Source organism: Pezoporus occidentalis, unplaced genomic scaffold, assembly GCF_034315485.1.
Source record: "Pezoporus occidentalis ecotype Australia unplaced genomic scaffold, CSIRO_AGI_Poc_V1 ctg13, whole genome shotgun sequence".
In the NCBI taxonomy this organism is placed as follows: domain Eukaryota; kingdom Metazoa; phylum Chordata; class Aves; order Psittaciformes; family Psittacidae; genus Pezoporus; species Pezoporus occidentalis.
The window spans coordinates 10,448,745-10,471,102 of NW_026913103.1; the positions used below are offsets into that span (position 1 = coordinate 10,448,745).

Sequence of the window (22,358 nt, forward strand, 5' to 3'; positions counted from 1 at the left end):
TTCATCAAATGTTTCTGAATATATGAATAAACATGGAGCCATCCTATACAAAAAGCTAGCTAATGAATTCTTGTATCTTTATCTGAACTACAAAAGGGGCAGAGAAGAATTGTCCTTACCACTGCACTCTGACATGGAAGCATGAAGCTGTGTTCTCCAGGCTGTGAAGTCTGAAGATATATTATTAACTTCTTCTTGTATATAGTTTAGGCTCTTGATTAGGGCCATCTGATTTGCAGCTTGCTTGTCTTCCCCAGTTGGAAGAAATAGGGATTCTATGCCCTGTAACTGAGCTGAGACTTCCAGCAAACAACTCACAGCTGATGTGCAAACTTCAAAATCCTTCCTGCAACAAGAAATCCCATAACACTGAAAGAAGGACACATCATTCAATGTAAGATTAAACCTTTTCTTGGGGCACAGATCAGGGGAGGCAGCTGATCTCCATCTTGAATTTTTTTAAATTAAAATTTCTTCATTAAATTGACATTTGAAAGGAATTAATTTACCCCATTAACTAAGGAGCAATGGGGATGAAAACCCAGGAGACGAAAGATAAACTGAAGCCGAGATGAACCAATTTTTCTGACTTGCCAGGGGAGTAGGAGAAGGCACGTACATTTGCTTCAACAGCCAGGCATTGCATTTTGCAGGAGATACAACAAACAGATACAAGCTTCAAGAGCACCTGAACACACTTTTAAGATATGCACAGGCAAAGATTTTCAAGATGACTCCATCTTGTATGAACATAAAACATACAGACTCCATTTCACACACACAGGCAACTCACCAGGAATAAAACAAGGTCTCACGTGACTGTTGTCTTATTTTGTCCACTTCTGCTTTCATTGCCTTCACATTTGTTAGCATTGCAGTCAATTGTGTAGCTACCTGCATCCATAACTCATCCTTATTTCGCATCCTGCATCCAGGAGGCAGTTGCTCCATTGTTACTGGAGACAAGTATTTTAGCTCTGAGGGAATTAGGTCAGCTATTCCCGTAAAAACATTTCCCATTTCAGGTCCTGAACTCTGAAGAATGTTTGTTTTGGCATCTGTCTTTTCACTGTCACTGCACTTTGTTAATTCTTCTTTTGGGCAGCACTGTATAAACCAAGACAGCTCCTCAAGAACCATCACACACTGCATGGAAAGTTGCTGCAGCTTGTCAGTCCAGTGCTGAATACTGTCTTGAGGAGGAAATGCTACGTTATACTCTCTGTCAGCAGTCAACCTAGAATCTATTTCCTGTATACAACTCAGGAGGTTCCTAGTCAAGAAGAAAGAAAAAAAGTTACAATCACTGAGTTTTATGTCACATTTCCCTTTTAACAGCTAAATCTTCAGACTAAATTCATAAAAGATCTAGCCAATATGGAATTATGGAATCAGTGGAAGTCGAACTTTTTTTTTTTCTAGAAAAAGCTTTAATTAGTGAACTTAACTCAGTATTGCTTATATTTGAGAACATACGTCCTGAAAACAGGGATTTCTGACCATCTTTTCAATCCATCCTTAAATTCCTGGCCTGATAGTCAAATATTGTTTTCCTCCATTAATAAAAGCAAATTAGATTCTGATACACCTGCATTCTCTGAAGTGCTGTGTAATAGCCAGCTCATAACAAACAATCTGATTTGCAATGAAAGTCACAGCAATGCAGACAAGTCTTTCTTTATTCCTGCAACTGTGAAGTTGAGGACTTTATGTTTTGGACTTCTGGTTGGTTTTTCTGGGTTTTTTGCTTGTTTTTCCAAGCAAAAAAAGGCTTGTTTTTGCATCAGTAATCTTCAGTTTAGATGTCCTTCCCTGTACAAAGGAAACTGCTCCTGACCTAACTTCAGAAAGTTCTATGGATTACATTAGTGATGAACACAAATATGTAGAACAGTGGAGTTTGCAGTGAAACTGATGAGTCAAGCAATGGAGTGGAAAAAAAAAAAAAAAAAAAATCACACTAAAAAAGATTTTCTATATTCTTTTTCTTTTACAGTTTTGACACAAGATCAAGCACCTCCCACCTCTTTAGAGTTTTTCATTGTAAGCTGTTGAGGTTTTGTTCATTTTGGCTAGAAGTGCCATCCAGATAATTTATTTGCTCGAGATCAAACCAACAACTTGAACACAGCCAAAATTAACTTAGGCCAATACCAAAACAGAAAGATTTAGCAATCTATAGGTTTAATGGTTTAATTGTAATTATGTAATGGTCTTCATGTGTGTCTAATCTATTTTCCCAACTATTGGCTGCAATGACAAGATAAACAATATCTAACCCCTCCACCGCCCCAAACCTTTTCTATCTAGGGTTGAATGAGGGGAGAAGAGAAATGGGTAAATAAGGGACAAGAATTTTATTTTCTTCTACTTTACATCTTTCTTGAACTGAATTGCTTACTGTCAAACTCCTTCCCAATGTTTAAATGTTGGAAAATCCAAAATACCTCAGTAAGATCCACTGTTCTGTCAATGTAGTCAGAGATCGTCTCTGCCTGACAAGCACCTGCATGAGGTGTGCAGTGAACCCTTTGCATCGCTCAATGCTACCTAGTCCAATATCCTAAAGAAAACAGATGCAGAAGAAGTGAGAGGGAACAGTTAGATGAATAAGCAGATAACAACATTCTCTGCACCTCCATTTCATTACACTGAGCAGGTTTGAAGGATTATGGTTTAAATGAAAAGGTCTTAAAATGAAGACAAAAATCACTGTTATTACAGTTTCCTCATCTTATTTTTTTCTGCATCTTTTATACATGCTGCTCACAAATTCGATTTCAGGTAGCTTCTGCAACAGTGATACTACACTGCCCTTCCTCCTGCAGCAATTCTTATCAGGAATTTAGTTCCGATAGCAAAGCTACCTTACATAAATTATGATTAAAATCTAAAGAGATAACAATCTAAAGCTTTTACATACATGACTATTGCCGAAACCACTGCTACAACAACGCTGTACCAAAATATCATACTTTGCATCCCATTACAGAACACAGCATTATCTCACATCACCTTTTTGCTATGAAAAAATTCCATTCCAAGGTGGTAAAATAAAGTTAGCAGAAACAGGATTTCTATTTTTCCTGAGGTGTTTTTACCTTAGCAGGTGTTAGCAATGCTGTCTGAAGTCTAGAGTGGCGTGCAAGTGACCGATAGAAGTACTTCTGGCATCCATCCCAGGCAGAAGAAATCTCTGTTAGCAGCCTGACAGAGCGCAAGAAAGTTTGATATTAGCGAGCTGCACCATTTCAGTACCTCAGCATACTGGAACTACCAGGTCAGTTCTTCAACCCCAACACATTTGCTTACAATTTGTTATTTTGCAAACACACTGATGTTGTAGTTTTTTATTTTCTCCACGAGTATTCTAGTCTTAAGAAAATGTTTGATATTTTAAATAAACTAAGCAAACACTAAACAATAGCAGCAAAATCTCTATCTTTGAATATCATTTAACACTTGAATAGTGATTTTTTTTTTCTTCTCCACATGCAGCTAAATCCAGCTTGATAGGGAAATCTTTATTTTAGCCTTGCTGAAAGATTGTATAAACTAAACCCTTACATCTGAGTAAGACAATAAGCAGCATGTCTCAATAACAAAAATCACTTGCTACCAGAAAAGTAACATGGAAACATATGAACGAACATCTTTTCTATAGGTAAGTTTTTCCAGAAATGCCAACTTTGAAATCTATGTATTTTCTCCTGAAATATCCCATTATTCAATGAAAATGAAACGAAGTAATCCTGTAAATTACAACTTATCTTTAGTAAAATATCAGCAGTCTACCTTCTAATACAGTGCTAGCAAAGCATGCCAGGCAAAGCTGGACAGTAGAAGGCTAACTGAAATCTAGTTCATAGAAACAATGAAACTGAGGGTAAAGTTGTCAAAAGTGCAAATTAAAATCAAAAAATAAATAAACAAAAAACCTCAAAACAACCAAATGTTTGCTGAGTTGGACATGCTACTGTAGTATGTAAAGGATTTTCAAACTGAGAAGTAATGGGAGGAAGGGAGGGGAATGCAAGGGTATATGTAAAATCCTAAATGAATTACAGTCCAGAAATTCCACTCTAAATTCACATGCAATAAATTCTATATATTATAGCTGCAATTCATACAATCGAAGGGTTAAAAATACTGTGTACATACGTGGCATCCAGTTCATGTGTACAATTTACTACACCTAATGCACTATTCAAGTCCAGTGGATGGAGGTAGAGCATTTCATGATAATCTTTTGAACGAGACCAAGCCAGACCTTTCCGGTATGACAAACCTGGAATGACATTTGAGCACAACATCCTTTTATGCATAAAATTCCTTCATATGAAAAATGTCACTCATACAGTTGGTATTAAGATACAAAAACATCTGATGTAATTTTTTTCCTAATGCTGTCTGATTTTGGCAAGTCTTTGAACGTGCGGCAAGTTTTGTAATGTAAGAACACGTCGCAGTTAACTACCTTTAGCCGAACACAACTGAAATAAGACAAACATAGACCTGTGTGTATAAATGAGGTTGGTGGCAGTGGCCAAGAGGTAAAACAAAAAGCCTTGAACCTTTCTCAGGCTACAGCCTGAGAAAGTTACAGATGTGTACTTTTAAAACTCTGTCTAAAGTAGCTCTCCTATTTTAGCTATTTTTAAAACTGGATTAAACAGCTCATTTCTTTCAGGGCAATTAGAATACTCCTTTCAATGCACCCTGAAGGTAAGCAGAGCCTGTAAGAAATGCTCATTAGCTATTTATGTTGCCACTTTTCCAAACAAAATGGAGAGCAGGTCTTAACAGCAACACTTTTCACTGCCTCTCATCATCCTTTATGAGAGCTGAGCTAGGAATTATCACCTCATTTTTAAGACATGAAAAGGCTGATGAAAGAGGAAGGTAAAGGTGTCACCTGAAACCAAAGAGAGCCCAGTAAAGAATTCAAATCCCATGGTTAATCAAATAATCACAGAATGTCACTCCTCCAGCACAACCTTCACAGGGCAGCAGTTAACTGCTAATTCCTTTGGTACCAGTGCGTGGAAATACACAGGAAAAGGGTATGTACTGGAAACTTTCTACTTAGATTCACCTGTCTTTGCAGTCATCTAAATAAAAAAGGACCTTAATATTCTGGGAACTATTTACTCAGTACACATCAACTGATTTAAGTATCATAAACTGCAAGCACTCAAAACTACACCTGTAGCCTACTCACCCACCCAGAAAGCATTTAGGATGTTTATGTTTTCATTCACTTTCCAAGTGTGACGCTATTTAACCTTTTATCAAAATCATGCCTTCTTGAAACCCTTAACTTCATGTTTCCAAAGGAGAACCATGAGGCACAGAAATCTCTGTCTTCCCCCTCCTTTTCCCTCTCTCTCCAAACCCAAGAAGTTCTTAGGATCACTGCAGGCCAGAAGCTATGGCTTCCAAGCATTACACTCCATTCCAAATAGAAGGGGGGGGGGGGAGGGAGGGGAGAAAGCAAAGTTACATTAATTTCTATTTCTACCTATGACTTACAAGAATGCTGTCAGACAACTGTTTATTTAACAAGACTGCTTACTTCTGCTGGTTTCTGAACTGCTCACTGAGCAAGAACAGTTGATGAGTAATTTAATGTAACATCAAAGTAAAACGCAACCTTAATAGTTTGGGTAGGTCCTTTATCTTAAGACTAGTAGGGGGAAGCAATGGAGACTGGGCTGTTGATAATGATTCCCCATCAATAGACAATGAGGTCTCCATGGCTCAACCATGTCTCCGCCAATCTCATCTCTGCCAGCCTGTCAATCACTGGGAAATGGGCTCTCATTCTAATCAGCTAACTTAAACTCAGTTCTGGATCAGAGAATGTTTACAAGATGAGCTTCTTTCTTGTTTCTAAAAGCTGGGCAGTGACTTTGGACTGGAGATAAAGCAGATTTCTGTTTCAGAAAAGCTACTGTTGTACATCTAATGGAGCGTAAGAAAAAAAAGAAGGTATTTGAAAGGCCCACAGACTAGGCCTCAGTCAACAGATAAAGAGAGATACTTAACTGCTTCTACATATTAGTGGCTCAATGACTTCAAGAACATAGTATTATGGTGGGTTTAGATGCATTGGAAAAAACAGTAAAATGCTTAAGAACTTTGTACTGTTAAACCAAGCACATTTTAGCCAAAGCTCACCTGTTTTAGCAAGGCTTTTGAAGAGATCTGACAAAGCCCGTTGCTTTTGCATCTGAATATGCTTTGCCTCTGATTTCTGCTTTTCCTTAGTTGCTGTCTGATCAAATGTCAAATTTTGCAGTTCAGCTACAGAAACAATGATACCACCTGTACAGAAGACAGCACGGAAAGGTAAGAGATGTGAGAATTCAACATATACAAAGCAGCCAAGGAAAGGCAGCCCAGGAAGGGAGCTATATATCTACACTTTCTCCTGATCTCTTGCATTTATGTTACAGAGGGCAATTACGGTATGGAAGTCATAAGAGTACTTAACCTGTGAACTCGTCAAGATTTTCCACCAGACTTAAGAATAAATTATTTTCTGTGACTGTTGTACACATTTTCTTCATTTTTTTAGTAAGCTTAGGCAGACGGTACTGCAGAGATTCTGCATGGAATGTAATGCCATCCTGACATTCTTCTGGGAGGGCCTTCTGAGAAAAATAAACAGAAAGAAGATTATACACACATGCCAAAAACTGTGTTATTTAACCATCAAGAGAAATTATTGCAAAAATAAGGGAAAGTTCTACATTCATCTGAAACCACAAAACATGCCCATGTTAACAGTTCAACACCACCAGCATTTAAGGAAAATCACAATATATGCATGTCAGGCATACATCAGTTTTTAAAACAGCCAAACAAATGGAAAATGCTATGATCCTACTCTCTTGGGTGTTTGTTTTATAACTGCTTCAGGTCAGTTTCTTCAGCCTTCCAAGCTCAAAATCACATTGAGCTAAATCACTAATGCCCTCAGGGCATTGGCTAAGAATATCACTTTCCAGTAATTTAATTGCACTGCTAAACAACAACAAGATCAGTATGCAAATAGAAATTATTAAGTAACAGAACTAATCCCCAGTGTCTGTTCAATTTTGGATTGCGTGCATCTTGTTTAAGGAATGAAGACAACATGAAACTCCAACAAGTGAAACTGATAACCCTGTTAACTATCAGTAACAGGCTTACAAATCACCAACAAACCAAGCCCACAACAGAACACATTAGATTTTCATCAGGTTTCTGCCTCTTCACTCTACCCTCCTGACTGTCACAGGACAAAAGCAAGATCAGCCACCCTCCTGGTCTGAAGAAACTGAACAAAGCCTTGGAAGCCGAGAGTAACAGAATTTCCCACTCACTCCAACTTATGATGAGTTATGATTTTCTCCTTGCATCTCATTAATAAAAACTAATGGAAATTAGCAGGAATCTATTTTGGGAAGAAAATATACTTGACTTCCTCTCTGAGCTGGAAAATTTAAGAAAAACATCAAAATGTGTGGCATGGGGAGTAGGATTAAACATGTATCAGCTAGTCCAAAGTAAATGTACACTGTACACAAGCTGTGTCAGCCAACAGGAAACATAGGACAATGCAGTGCATTCCCCTTTCAGAATTCAGGCTCAAAGTAATTTTATATATGCACAAACCTTATAGCTTCGCAATCATTTGTCTTGGTCCTTGGTTAGAAGAGAAAGGGTAATAATAATTTCAACACCCAGTCCATATCACTGTACTAGTAGGGAAGGAACTAATTGCTGCAAGACAGTATGCAAGCAAATGTGTAACTGCCATCATCTTTATATTAGAGCATAGATATTGTGCCAAATCGATACAGAACACGCTTGTCTTTCCATGCTGCATTCCCATCCATCTGCAGTGTTTCATAACACTGAACAGAAGACAAACCAAAAAGTTGATGATACACTCAGATTTGACACTTATGTAAGATTTTTCTGCATAAATCAGTAAAAAGCAACACACAGATGAGAATACAGAAAATATCCTTCCAACACTTAGAATAAAGAATACAGTCACCTTGGCAATATCTGTTCTAGCAGACAGAATTTTTCTTAATGTGTTGTTTAGCCTCTGAACTTTGGTCTCTACGTTCTCAGATTCTTCCTCCTTTTGCAAGCAGTCCAGCTGCTCTTCCTTACCAATTTCCACCAAGGCAGGCCGACATGACTCACTCAGAACAACTTCAAACTTCTTCATGAATTTAAAGAGGGTCCTAAATACCAAAGGAAAGCAAAAATGTTACTGGGTTTTACAATCCTGGAAATCTCTCAGCTGTCGGAAAGAAACGTTTCCACTGTGTTACGAGCAGAAGAAACATTCTTGCATTAAAATCTAATGCATCACAGAGAAATCATCCAGAAGGAAGGTTCCAAATAAGGAATTTAATTTCAAGCTCTGAGTTACCTGCGTATTTTTTCAACTGACTGTTTTACAGCCCAAAAGCTGACATCATTCCACTTTGATATCTTCACAAAGTCCTATTAGGAAAATAAATAATCAATGCAATGAAGTATTTCTGTATCAAAGTTCATCTTTAAAGCTGATCAGCTATGATGATCTGTCAGTCTTAAAATGCAAGACATTTTAGTAGGTGAGCAAATTATTGCATAGGCATCTTAGTCTATTAATATGTGTTTATGTTGCACAGCCAAACGCTATGAAATCCAAAGGGGCTTCATTACTGGACAGAAACCTCCATGGCTAAATGGGACTGACCAAACGTTAAAGACTTCAACCAACCCCCCAAACTCAAATTCAAAAGCAAATTCTTGCCAAAGAAAATGTGTAGTATGGATTTCAGTGGTCAACGGAGCGATTATATACAAATTCAAATAATATCTGCTCTGCTGGTCCTTTGATTAGATCAGTATATTGTTTGAATAAAGTTTCCTTTTACCTTAAGTTCCTTTTCTATAGGTTGACGAAGTTCAGTGATTCTGGCCTGAACACACTCTGAAAACTGCTTATAATAATTGTATAGGTTCCACAGGATGCTGCACAGAACGTCTAAAAGGGACAGACAACAAGCTTCTTTTAAAAATAGGATATTTTTCAGCATCCAGAGGAGATTTTTCTTTGTAATTATGAAGCTTAGCAACACCATAGTTGGGGTAAACTGATTGACAGTATTCAAACAACTGAAAAACAGCAGCATAGGCTTGTGTTGTATTTATGAGCTTACTGATCTATTTGGAAAGTCCTGAATAGCTGATTATCAGGTTGCTGTAAAGAAGACTCAACATGCAACGCTAAGAACTTACCCTTTTCTGCTACTTGAGGCATCAGCAAGACATGGCAGTGGAAAACTAGTAGTGCTTGGAGTCGTGCATGAAACTCTCCCAGTGTAGATCCTTCAATGAAAGCTTGTAGTGTGCTGACCAGTGTTTTCAGATCCATTTGCTCTGTTTCTGAACATTGCACCAGAAATTTAGAGAGAAAAGTGGGAAAAAAACAAAATCAAAAACCAAACCAACAAACCAAAAACCAAACAAACCCAAGCCAACGGCAAACCAACAAACCCCTACATGAAAATTGTTATGTGCTCCTTGTAAACTTCCAACTAAGTATCAGGTCTCTATTAGGAAAGGTTCAAAACAAAATAGAAAAGGGGTAGGGTGTGGAACAATTCTAATTTAATAAGTCAAATCAACAATCACTGTGAAAAAAGAGAAAGGACAAGAGGCAGCAGTAAGATAGTGACCAAGCCAGCCAGGTACATGCCCAGTTTCAGAGTGGATCAAGTATTTAAAGACTGCTTCTTTTTCTCTGTGAATGAATGGCTTTTTTCGGTCATAATGAACCACACTACAAATTAGTCACTGCCAGTTCCTTAATTCCTCAAATCATGAAAACAGAAATGGATCTTAGAAGAATCTGGGGGAGAACACAGTGTCTTTAGAGCACTAACTATGGGAGAAGACAAGCTGTCCACTTGGATATGTAAAATAACTCAAGGATCTGAAACTCATCAAGTGCATTAATTAGCCATGAGATTGGAAGAACTCTGCCTCATGCCAGAGAATGTCACTTTCATCTTTAGTTTCACTGAGTTTTGGAGAGGCAAGGGACCGAGAGCTATATTCTTTCCTCTGTATTATGTAACATAAACACATGCAGAGAGATTTAATCAGAAGATGTACCAAACCATACTTACTGTAAGAATTCTTTAGGCTTTATACAGAATGTTAAAAGCTGTTCAGCTAGAATATAAATGATGCCTTTTCCAGTTGCAGATGGAGGCCTCCTACCCTCCAAATCTGTTTGAAACGTTTATATGTGCATGACATACACAGTTCTACTTTCTCTTAGATACTTTTTACAGAAATCTTTTTTAATTTACACTACCTACAATGTGGCCCTATCAGAGACACAGGTGGCTCCAGAAATAAATACCAAGCCACGAAGTTTACTCTGTATGGAAGACACTATACTGTCATGGAATTTAATGTAAGGCAAGGAGAATTTATTGTAGGGCAAGAATTACACCTGAAAGTGCGCTGTCAAACTCTGGCATTTAGGACCTTAATTATGCATCCTTCATAATTGCTGGAACTGCATCATACATTCATATAAAACCAGCACTTACCTTCTGTGTTTGCCTCTGTCTGGTCTTGAACATACTTCTCAATCATCTGATAGATTGAGAACCAGTGCTTTGTGGATTTCTCAACATGCTGCTTCATTATATTGTCCAAACTTACCGACCAGCAACTGGAAACAATAAAGGAAGGGAGAGAAGAAAAAAATAAAGCAAAAATATTGTGGCAGTTTGGGCTCCAAAATGTCATAAACTTTATTCTCTGTTTCTGCTAAACTAATGGAAAATTTCACAAGGTGGATAATCTGCAGGTGTGCTTAATATGCATAGCTAACTCTTGAGGACCACTGCTTTGCCACTATTATTAAATATGAGAGAAGTGTGGGAACTAGGGGTGATAAAAACAAAACTAACCAAAGCCAAGTTCAAAAGGCAGACTTGTGGAATTCCTGATCCTGGCGTACTGTGGGATAAAACTTTTACATGGTTTTAACGGAAGACTAAACAATAATTTTTAAGGGAAAATTAATGGGGGTTGTTAAGACAAAACACCGCAAGCTCAGTAAATCCTGGGCTGAAAACAGAAGAATGCTAGGAAAATACTAGGACCGAGTACTGTAGCTATCTGTTCTGATTCTAGTCCTCCTGAGGCATATACATAGGGTCATCATGGGCTGGACATGCTCATTCTGAGCCAGGGCAGTTGCTGACACTGCTACTAGGACAGCCGCACACACAGAAAACACACTGGAACACACAGTGATGCATGTTCCATCATTAAGGCAATTATGCATTGGAATGTGTTTCTGTGTGGAGATAGAAGCTTACAGTATCTAAGAAAAAGCAGCAGGGAAGGACAGTTCTTACTTCAACTCCAATCTACGCCACTGAATAATCAGTTGTGTGACCAAATCAAGGTGTTTCCGCAAGGACAAAGCTCGACTAGCATTTTCCTCCCAGTCCTGGAGAAAAAAAAAAAAGTTCACCTTTATACAAAGCCAGAAATCAGTCTTTGCATGGCAAGACTCATGCAGTACTCTGGATTACATTTCTACTCCTTAAACTTATGGCATAGATCAAGTTCACTTCCCCAAATCCTGCCAAGCAGACACTTTTCAGTTGTTTTTATTATGGTACCAATATGAGCAGGAAGTATAAAACAGAAAATACAAGTTTCCCTTTGCTCTCTGCTTACCTGTGCCTTTGCAAGAAGAATTTCCAAGCCATTCAGGAACTTTGAGAGAGGACTAGAGAGTGGGAAACTCCGAATTCTGTCCATCACAACTAACAGCTGCAGAATGAAAAACAAGCATTCAACCTATAGTAACTGACCTTTAACAGAAGCAGTCATGAAGTTCAGCTGATTTCTATTAGCATAACCCTCTCCTGCAGGAGATGAATATATATATATATATATATGTATGTATGTATGTATGTATGTATGTATGTTTCTTTAATTTTAAACTGCTTCCTTGTTTTAGGATAAGCTCACTAGTTCAGTGAAGGCAAATGCACTCAGGGAAATTAGCATAAATGGCCTAATGCAAAGAGTTTCAATTGATTCTGAGTTTCTGCATTAGTCTAAGAAATATAACCTGAGGGCCACACAGGCCCTCTAAATGGGACCCAAAATATCTATTTTAAAGCACAATGAAAGAATTTTGGAAAAAACCATCCAAGAGCCCGAACAGCAAAATACCTCAGGAATCTTTCAGGTATAGTAGACTGAAGAGTGCTTAATGCTGTAAGATCAGAGTAGGCAGTGAACATCACTTAACATTTCATAACTCAAATAGAACAGTTAATAATACCTAATGACTTCAAAATACCTGCATAAGTAATAGACACAACATTTAGGCAAGTGTATACGTACACATGTCTATACACGTACTTGCACGCAAATGAAATTCTAAAATGTTCCACTTTTCCCCAAACACTTGTTGAGGTCTTTCTACCTGCACAAGTACTGGATGCTCTGGCCATTCCTGAAGTAGCCTATTTACTTCTTTAGCAAAGCTATCAAGTACAGGTTGGCACTGTCGGACTTGCTGAATATTAGGATGCTGGTAGAAGTCATATGGACCATCTTGCTGCAGCACAAGATCTGAAGTTAGTTCCTCAAAAAAGGTATTGTGAAGAAGAGTGCTAGCTAGAAGTTGGCTTCCCAAAAGAGTATCATTCATTTCAGCACCTAGGAAACAAAAAAAGGAAGACATTACATGTACTGTCAGTTGAATGGATGTGGGGGATTTTTTTCCTGTATCCCAAGCCTCAGCATGTTATGTATTACAAGGACGTAGCAGTATGCCAGACATAAGCAATGAGATGGGAGTATGGAACAAAGAGACATACTTAAAGTTTACGTTCCCTATTTTATCAAATTTTTGTATAAAAGTAAAATCAGCATCCTAAGGGTAGGCTGTGATCCTATCAGAAGACCACAGTTCCTCTCTGCATAAATTCACATGGAGGAGTTACAACAAAATTAGTAGCAAGGCTCTGTGAAAAAGTCATCCAAGATATGCACAAAAAAAAAATTAAAATCATATATATTACACCTCAGGTATGAACATAAACGTAAGTTACTGTAGAAACAGCTTTTTCTTTTTTTTTCTGAACTGCACACATATACATTTATTAGATTAGAACTGAAGTATAGCTCTGCTTTGAGAAGCTATGATCCTGATGTCTCAAACATTGTTAATGATTTACACTTCAAGCGTGCCAAAGTTCAGAGAAAAAAAAAAACCTAAAAAAAAAATAAAATCAACCCTTGGGTTTTTTTTTTAAATATAGAAGCTCCATTTAAACCAATTCTTCTATGAACTTAATTGCAAATTTTACTTCTGGGAAATTTCTGCAAGTACATCATCTTCCACAGGATTATGCAGATCCAAGTGATTCAAATGTCTGTAGCAGGTTATTCAATTTATTCTTAAACTGTGTTTGTCTAATATATTAAAAAATGGAATAAAAAAAAAGAATAAAAGAATAAAAACCAAAGCATTCCACTGAGACAACTCTAAACATGGGGCAAATTCTTTAGAAAAATGAAATCTGGTTTTATGCACTTTTCCCATAAAAGGCCTGTCTCATGACCTGCATTATGATTAATCTGAAACAATTAATTACAAAGCTAGACCTGCACATCTGAAATATTGCTAGCAATCTTACCAATTAAAGGATAGAATTGTGACATCAGGCATGCACCAGTCTGATAGCAGGAAATAAATGTACTGAAATAATGTTTGGCTTGATGAGAGGGCAGACTCTGTTGATACCACAGGGATCGAGCAAAGTTTAAGCACAACTTTTGATGAACCATCACTACTGTTTGCATAGAGCTCTTGGACAAAAGGGCTCTATCAACTTCTAGCTGGTCTTCCAATGGATCTTCAGTTTCCATTTTTTCTTCAAGGCTTGGTTGAGCTGTGATATCTTCAAAGTCCTGCAAATTATGTGAGAATCAAACATCAATTATAATTTCTTCCTTTAATGTCTCCCCTCCCCATCAGTACAATGACACACAACTTTCTCATGGCTTTCTGTACTGCACAACACTGCTTGGTGAAGCCACACTTCAAAAGTTGTTCAGTAACACAGGACAGTTAATACTGAAAAAACCCTCAGTTTTATTTAATCAGCTTTAAAGTTGATTAAATACTTTAAGGAGATCAGCCCTCTTCACATGTAATAAACCCCCAAACGACCCTACTTGCTAAAATGAATCGAATTCCAGAATTTTACAACAAATAATTAATTATATTGTCATTCAGTTATGGAATTTGGGATTATTCAGGCAAACCACAGTACAGTTCACGTCTGGAAATTAATTTCAAAACTGTCCTACAACCAGAAGGTGTAGTAAACTAAAACCACAGTACTTGATACTGTCCTATCAAAATCTACCCCACATTTTTTTTTGGCCGACGGAAAACCTGTCTCATTTTACTTAAAGCATGTATTTTCAGGAGCTACTTCAGACATAATTTTGGGGTTTCTTTCCAGAGTGACAGTTGTTACCTTTTCATGAAGAGGAAATCTCCTCCTAAACTCTTTTTCTTCCTCCTCTTCCTCAGTCAGTCCTTTCCCATGACTTTTACTTCTGTATCTGTACAAACTGTGTTCCATTGCTTCCCGCTCTTGGGCACGGCGTTCCTGTTCATCCCATTCATTTACAATTGCCTAACGAAACACAAAGCATCACACTTTTATACAAAATCACCTCAGATTTCAAAGGGGCAGCACATATCTCGTTTGGCTCTTTCCTCCTCTACAACAGTGTAAATCAAAGCCATCTAACTTTAAGTGAAACTTGTGGCTTATCTTCTTAAGCCAATGAGGAAAAAGCACAGAAAACAGAATGAAACAGAGTGCTTGGCCAAATTCTAGTCTCCTTTCTTAATTATTTTGTAAATCACCTCTCTACAAAGTCTGGTTTTGGTTTGTTTTGCTTTTTTTGTGTGTGTGGTTTCGGGTTTTGTTGTTTGGGGTTTTTTTATATAAACAAAATCTTTGGTAACCATTACAGGCTATGATGTTACCTGACACAGATGTCTAAAAAGCTGCAGGGATTTCTGGTCCATCTCTCCCCTGAATAGTACATGGCATTGAAGATGCAGCAAAGCACTGACAAGGAGCTGTTCCAGAGTTGGGCAGGGCTGCTCTACTCCCTCAGATTCTCCTTCAGAATGCTTTAGAGAAAACTTTTTAAGTCCATGAAGGACCTCAACTGAATTCACTGAGCATAAAATTTCTGCACGAGCAAGGTAACTGGGGAAGGCACGGCCAACAGAAGGAAATGCCAACAAAGAAGTGAGGAGGTTGGTGAGATCAACTGGACACACAAATCTTTTAAGCACTGCATAGACTTCAGAAGCCACTAATCGCATGCCATGTTGCAACTGTAAGATGGCAGCTTGCAGTGGAACGATGGCATCAGGGAACATAGCATAGTCCTCTGCCAGGTGTTTTCTAAACTGATGGTGTGATTGTTGCCAAGATGCTTCCTCATTTAACAGTTTTTGTATTGCCTGGAGTGATTTAGGTCTTTCCCCATGGAGGAACTGCAGAAGGCGTGCTGTAAGATCTTGGACTGAAGAAACCCGTGCTATGCTGTTGATGTACTGGTGAGCCTCCTGGTATAAGCAGTCATAGGGTGGAGCTGGAGGCCTGAAGGCCTTTTTTCTGGAAAGACTGTTTATTTGCTCCTTCAACCTTTGCATTCTTTCATGCAACAGCCTGTTAAGAAATAAAATTGACCAGTTTAAACATACAAATTTATTTCATATAAATATGTTTATATATATCTAACATAATAGGTATATTAAAAGATGCACCAGAAATATTATGCTAGTTTGTACGACACAGCAAATAAGGAAAAACCAGAAAGTGACACCCATACAGCATGCATATGCACTTCTCTTCCCCACTTCGGACGCCCTCTGCCACTTCAACAAACTCTCATTACTTTTTTTGCTTGCTACCTGACAGCTCTGTGAGCATTAAGGAAAAAGTAGCATTACTGGAAGCAATTGATAAAACTCGGCCATTCAGGACTTGCTTTCAATGACTATTATTCTCTTTAAGCAATAGCACAGAATTATCAGATCCTCTATGCATATAACACTGAAATAAAAAACTTCCATAATAGTGGAAAATAATGAATAGTACTCAGTTTTTATCTCCATGTACAAGGAACACAAACCTACACAAAGGAGAAGTCTGTCCACTCAAAATTTCCTCAAGTTCCTCAGATAAAAAAAACAAAAGCAGACAAGCAAACAAAAAACCACAACAAAACAATGGCTATAAATTCTGAATGTCAACAGTGGTAAGAAATTTAATGCACTCACAGCACCACAGGCAAAGGCTGTTGCTAAAATACACATCTGGAGATTTCTACTGAGTACAATCATTCCAAGAATTCTGCAAAATAGCACTGGCCTCTACCAAGGCTTTGAAGGGTTACAGTTATAGACACACATTCCATCTTATTTCAATTTGTTAATAACATTGTCACATGCTAATGAAACCACCATAATTTAGAAGTATGGTTTTACTCTCACTTCCCAACATAGCTTTTTATCAAGATATAAAGGCTGCTGCTTTAATTGTTGCATGTATAGCAGTACAAAGTGTGTACAGGCACTTCCTTAGTCACTAGAGGTGAAGAGAACAGCTTCTGTGTTTTTACCACCTAAATATCCAAACTGATACTTTAAAATCAGCAACCCTTATTTCCATAGAAAACACAAATGCTGTAAAGCCATAGAGAAAAGCTTTGAAGCCCAAGCACCTGAAGATGAAATTTCTAATTTAAAAGAGAAGAGTTAACTTTCTGAGATGTTACCTGAGATGGGGATGAATATAGTTGCTGACTGCTTCATCTTCAATACTTTTTCCTGTATGCAGCTGGGACGAGAAATCATTTGTTTTCCATTCACACTCCAGCTGGTGTAACTGAAAAGGAAAGAATAAACCACACTGAAGTTCTGGTATATTGCCTTGGACATTAAAAGAAGTTTTAACTGTATAGTTTGAAAATCATGAGCAAATACTTGCCCAGGAACACCCAAACCAAACTCCTTTGCATTGATTTTATACATTACAGAGGTAAGAGCCAAATCGGCTCCATACTTACCTCTTCTTTTGCATACTTGAGCTTGTAATCCCTTTTAACAGCCGGATCAAACCGGGTCTGTGGAAGCCACACCTGGATCTGCAGCAAACCAATATTCACCCAGAGGCTTCCTCGCCAAGCTGTCTCTGGTAACTCCTTAAGCCCTTCCCCAAAAAACTGCTGCAAGCAAGTGAGCAGGAGAAACACGAATTCTTTAGGAAGTAACTCCTGATCAATGACGCTTTTAAGTATCTTGAGAAGGTACTCATATGCAACAGGATCCTTGACATAGAGCTTCTCACAGCACTCCAAAAATTCTCCTTGAAGATCTACGGGAACCAGATCTATCAGGGCAGAGAGCTGTCTGCTTAGCACTATTCCCTGTAGTTTAGCATCTGTGTGTCTAGAGGCAAAGGAATGAGAAAAGTTTATACAGAGTAAGTAAGCTTGTTATAACATGCCTGATTTAAGTGCGAGAGAGGTTTTAATACCCAAAATCTGCTATCGAAGACACAGCCAGATTGGTCCACACTGCTGTGCTGACTTCATGAAGCTGCTGTGCTCTCTCCATCCATTCTCCCAGTGTCACATGGGATGATGACAGAACAGGAAGCCCACTCACATCCCACTGGCTTGTCTTGCTGCTGCTAGTTAGAATTTCAAACAAGCACTTTGAGAAAACGGCTCGGGTCAAAATACCTGGGCCCTAAATTAAGAAATTAAGAGTTAGATTGTTCAGATGTAACTTGCACTGACTATGCTAGAACTTAAAGTATTGCTTTAGAAAGCTGCTGAATTATTTAATAAAAGAGTATTCAGCTTAATTATTTGATTAGGCTGAAGAGACAAACCTTCATAGAACAGCTCATATGGGATTTAGAAAAGTTCTTTTCCTCTGTTGCAGGTAGTGGCCTCCAAGTCAACCAGTAGTCTGGGTCTGTGGTGAAAGTACTGCTCCAAAAAGATACTAACGCAGCATTAACTAGTTGAGATGACAGGATAGACATTTCTTCATGGGATATCTAAGGAGAGAGAGAGAAACCTAGAGCTGAGAATAAGTTACAGGGAGCAGAAGAGAATCAAGCACATAGACACACCAACAGTATGATACAGTTTTTCAGTAGTACAAGATATTCCTCAAGATCCTTTTCAAATTCATGTAGTGTTTGCTTGCACCTTTTCTCAAACAGTAGACTTCCTCAGGTCTGCACTGCTTCCTGTGCAACACGCAGTGTGTATACAGAGCAAGTTTTCAGAAAAAAAGCCTCCAGTCTATGACTGTGCAACCTTTTGTTACAATACATGAGGTTCCATAAACATGAAACAGGTAAAACTACCCAGTGTTCTGCTCTGAAGCATTTAAAGTAAATCTGATGGTTTACTGAGCTTTGTGGGAAGACAACCACCACTGTATCAGAACTAATATTAACCAATCAGAATTTCTCTGACATACTGAGTGCTCTACAGAAAAAGCATCATTTTTCAGCATAAAATTACTTTGAATACATAGATATAAGCAGGCTGACATCTGCCGTTCAATCTCCTGTTTCCATTAGGTCACAGGTGGATGAATGAAGCAACATTAAGAAACTAGACCATACAGAGTTATGTAATTTAAGACTTCACTGTGTTTTATATATGTTTTAATTACATTTTTTGCATGCTCACAGTTAATAGCCTTTCTCATTAAAATAAGGAATAATTACTGTCAGGCACAGGTAATAAAACCACATGGCGAAAGTCTGACACGGATATACCTATTTTGAAAAGTCTGTTGCAAACTTCTGCAAGACTAATTAAACTAAAATTTGTTCTTACTTCTTTAAGGTGTAACAAGTGCCACAGTCCAGACAGCTGGTGAGAAGCAGCTGGGGTCAACTTCAGGGAAAAAGTTATAAGCTGAACTAGATCTGAACATATGCTTAGTTCTTGACTGCAGGTGTCCCTGTAGTAGGTGAAACAAATACAACTAAGTAAGCAGGGCACATGAAATAAATCATTTGAATAGTAAAACAAATAGAGAATGCAGGGGAAGTCACAGTAGTTAAGACTCCCTGAAAGGTTAAATGACAGCATTTTAAACACCGATGAAGAACAAGCCCTCAAAAAACTTGCATCCTTCAAGGTTGGCAAAATTAAACAAGAAGGGGAAGAAGTGGAATCTTCTCTACCTATAAGCTACATGCTCATCCAAACCGACAAAACATTTGGGGACAAACTGTCTTCCAGCTTTACAGTTCTTCTGAAAATCAGAACTTGGCTGAATTCAGGAGTGAATCAATGATTTTAGGAGTCTAATTGTACAAAAAATTACTTTCACTGAAATCCATAAATGAAGAGCTCTCTTTAAAGGAATGGCAAAACAGTCAAAAAATAAATACACTTGGCCCCTTAAAACAACACTATCGCTTCTTAAATTAATAATGTTAACTAAAACTATGAGTATGTGTGTGTAGTTTACACAAAAGGAAGCACGGCTGTTAGTGTACCTTCTCCATCACCAGGTCTAATTCAGTCTTTCTACAATAGCCTCCAGAAATACGGTGATAAACATCTTCATATTAATTCCTAATATGAAGGACTGTTCTATTTCATTGAAAAGTAAATATTATGTATTTCCAAAAGGAAAATAATATGTACTATTCACTAAACACAAGGTTTTAGTTTTCATCCATCTGTAATACATTCTACCATTAATAAAGCAATTTCTGGAATCTAATATGTTTATCCAAGGGGGCTTGGACATTGTCATTCCTATATGTGCATCAGTGAAGTTAGAAAAGAGGAAAACTACTTTCTCAATATGACACTAAACTACTCTTTTGCTCATACCTTTTATAGATTGACAAGTGCAATTCTGCATGCAACGGAGTGACTATATATATACATAAATATATATAAACATACGTATGCACCACATATACCTATCCACATACATACACACAGCTATATATGTAAAATATATGTACACACATACACAAATTTACATACAGATGTAAAGCACTGAAGTTACAGCTTTTAGGTAGGGTTTCTGAATCTCATGAAAGGAATATAGGATTTCCTTCGCCAGCCTTTCTCTCACCTTCTTGTACAAGCCTTGGCCACATAATCTGTTGTCAGTTTGTACTGCCAGAGGACGCTGATGTATTCCATCGCAGGCCACAGCTGAACCCGACTGCAGAGCTGGTTTAACAAGGCAGGGTCTGTCTGGTTGGAGATGGTATCTTCAGTAAAGCTTTCTTCTGAATAACTATACACAACTCCTTCTGCTCTCAGCTGTGAATGTACAGCTTTCAAAAACATCTTTAGTTGACCTGTTTGACAGAGTGCAAGAGGCACATAAATTCATGTACTGCATTTCTTGCCAGTGAACGTTTCACAACCTTCCATTTTTATATAAAAAAAAAAGAAAAGAAGAACGGAGATGGCAGAAATCATCTTGTTCAAAAGCGTTACCTACCCAGACTAACATCTTCTAAATGATTTGCTCTAATTATCAGGCCATCAGCTTGCAGCAATGCTTTCTTCATCTTCCATCCAGTAGCAGCAATTTTCAGACAGCACATTTTTTCCTGCCATCTACTTTCTCCAAAGGCCAGTCTTAGTTCCAAGATGTTAAGTGGTTTGCTGAGAACTTTTAACTGAGAAAAACATTCCATGCCCAGTTTATCCTGCAAACATGAAAAGAACAATTTGTTTCAGCAGCTCTAACAAAATAACAAACAAGATCTGTGACTGCAGCCACAACTAGTATTTAAAATTCACATACACCTGACTGAAGTACAAGTATATATAAACTAACTTGCAAAAACAACTTCACAATTCTTTTGTAGTCCTACTCAATACAGCAGGAAGAATGAAACTGAAGTAGTTGGCTACAATTCCTCCTTGAAGTTTTGGGTTTTGTTTTTTCTTCCTTCATGAAGAAACTATATAGATTACGCAAACAATACTTCAACGTAGCAACTTGCCTAAACTAAGAGCCCTAAATAGACAAAATAATAAAACTGCCAGAAGCTGTCATTTAAAAGAAACTGCAGTTTACACCTGCAATTTCAATACATTTGGATGCCTTGAAAAATCTCCCAAACCTCTCAGAAAGCATCAAATGTTCTTCAGAGACCCACAAAGTAACTGCGTTTTTTGAACAGCTGATATCTTTGAGAGATAAGGTCATAAAAACCAAGGTTACATTACTAATCACCAGCATGAGCCACCTACGTGACTAGTTGTGCCCTGCTTTTAAAAAGGGATTTGCATTGTTCAGAAAAATTTATTGTGAGATTTTTTTTTAAACCGAATGACACCATTTGCTGAAATAACTTAAGAAAAGAAGAATTCAATTACTGTCAAAGTTAAGAGGCCTTGTCTTGGTAAGTCATAAAGCAGCCCCGTCCTATCCTGTATAAAAGGAAGTACATGGTCTAGTCTACATACACATATATTCACTAAGTAAGCAAGTGGCATACTGGTATTCACAAGTCTCCAGAACAGAGCAAGAAGTAGTATTTTTATGCTTGGGCACCACCTTCTATTAAATGACTGCTATCTATATAAAGCATAATAAATAGCAGAAGTGCTATCTGGTTAACTGATAGATTTCACACACACACAAAAAAAACACCAACACCACCCCCCCCACCCCCCCCAAAAAAAACAACCCCACACAAAAAACAAATTAACATATACTGAGATTGTCTTTTTTAATCAATCTGACAAGTCCAAAAGGAACGTATTTTTGCTGGCCTGGAAAGCAAGTGCTGTAAATCTTCATGGTCATGTCAAAGCGTATTTGGATATTACTGTAAATACAAGTGTTTTTTTGTAAACAGAGTACCAATACCTTAAAAGGAAGAGGTCTTCCTAGAGACTTCTGTAATATCTTCATATTGGCAGAATTTCCAGTAGGATTGCCCAAGCAGCTCTGAATGTACTGAGAAACAGAATGAATTTCCCTGGAAACCCTTGTAGACAAAAAACAAAAATTAGGGGGTGTGGGGAGAAAAAAGTCCACTCAGTTAACCCAGAATTTCAAGAAACAAGGCAAAAGGATGCACAAGAAAAGTCCCTTCTCTTATCCATCCCCTGAAGGATAAGAAATTTAGATGATCACTTGGGCAAGCCCAGTGCTAAGAAATCTGAATTTCAAAAATGAACAGCTATTT

General features: G+C 37.8%; 1 protein-coding gene across 1 annotated transcript in view; it reads right to left on the minus strand.

Annotated features, from left to right (window-relative positions):
* Positions 1-22,358, minus strand: part of MDN1 (midasin AAA ATPase 1) — a 105,380-nt gene that overhangs the window by 18,724 nt on the left and 64,298 nt on the right. The window contains exons 55-80 of the mRNA XM_062608389.1: positions 22,037-22,157; positions 20,654-20,864; positions 20,276-20,507; positions 19,012-19,138; positions 18,045-18,215; positions 17,685-17,899; positions 17,215-17,596; positions 16,924-17,033; positions 15,116-15,812; positions 14,595-14,756; positions 13,746-14,019; positions 12,527-12,762; positions 11,767-11,862; positions 11,439-11,533; positions 10,620-10,744; positions 9,295-9,441; positions 8,931-9,040; positions 8,438-8,511; positions 8,051-8,246; positions 6,497-6,656; positions 6,181-6,327; positions 4,162-4,288; positions 3,102-3,207; positions 2,448-2,563; positions 794-1,273; positions 120-346 (exon numbers count right to left, since the gene is read on the minus strand). Of these exons, the coding sequence (XP_062464373.1) occupies positions 120-346; positions 794-1,273; positions 2,448-2,563; positions 3,102-3,207; positions 4,162-4,288; positions 6,181-6,327; positions 6,497-6,656; positions 8,051-8,246; positions 8,438-8,511; positions 8,931-9,040; positions 9,295-9,441; positions 10,620-10,744; positions 11,439-11,533; positions 11,767-11,862; positions 12,527-12,762; positions 13,746-14,019; positions 14,595-14,756; positions 15,116-15,812; positions 16,924-17,033; positions 17,215-17,596; positions 17,685-17,899; positions 18,045-18,215; positions 19,012-19,138; positions 20,276-20,507; positions 20,654-20,864; positions 22,037-22,157 (5,144 nt within the window). The remainder of the gene's footprint in view (positions 1-119; positions 347-793; positions 1,274-2,447; positions 2,564-3,101; positions 3,208-4,161; positions 4,289-6,180; positions 6,328-6,496; positions 6,657-8,050; positions 8,247-8,437; positions 8,512-8,930; positions 9,041-9,294; positions 9,442-10,619; positions 10,745-11,438; positions 11,534-11,766; positions 11,863-12,526; positions 12,763-13,745; positions 14,020-14,594; positions 14,757-15,115; positions 15,813-16,923; positions 17,034-17,214; positions 17,597-17,684; positions 17,900-18,044; positions 18,216-19,011; positions 19,139-20,275; positions 20,508-20,653; positions 20,865-22,036; positions 22,158-22,358) is intronic.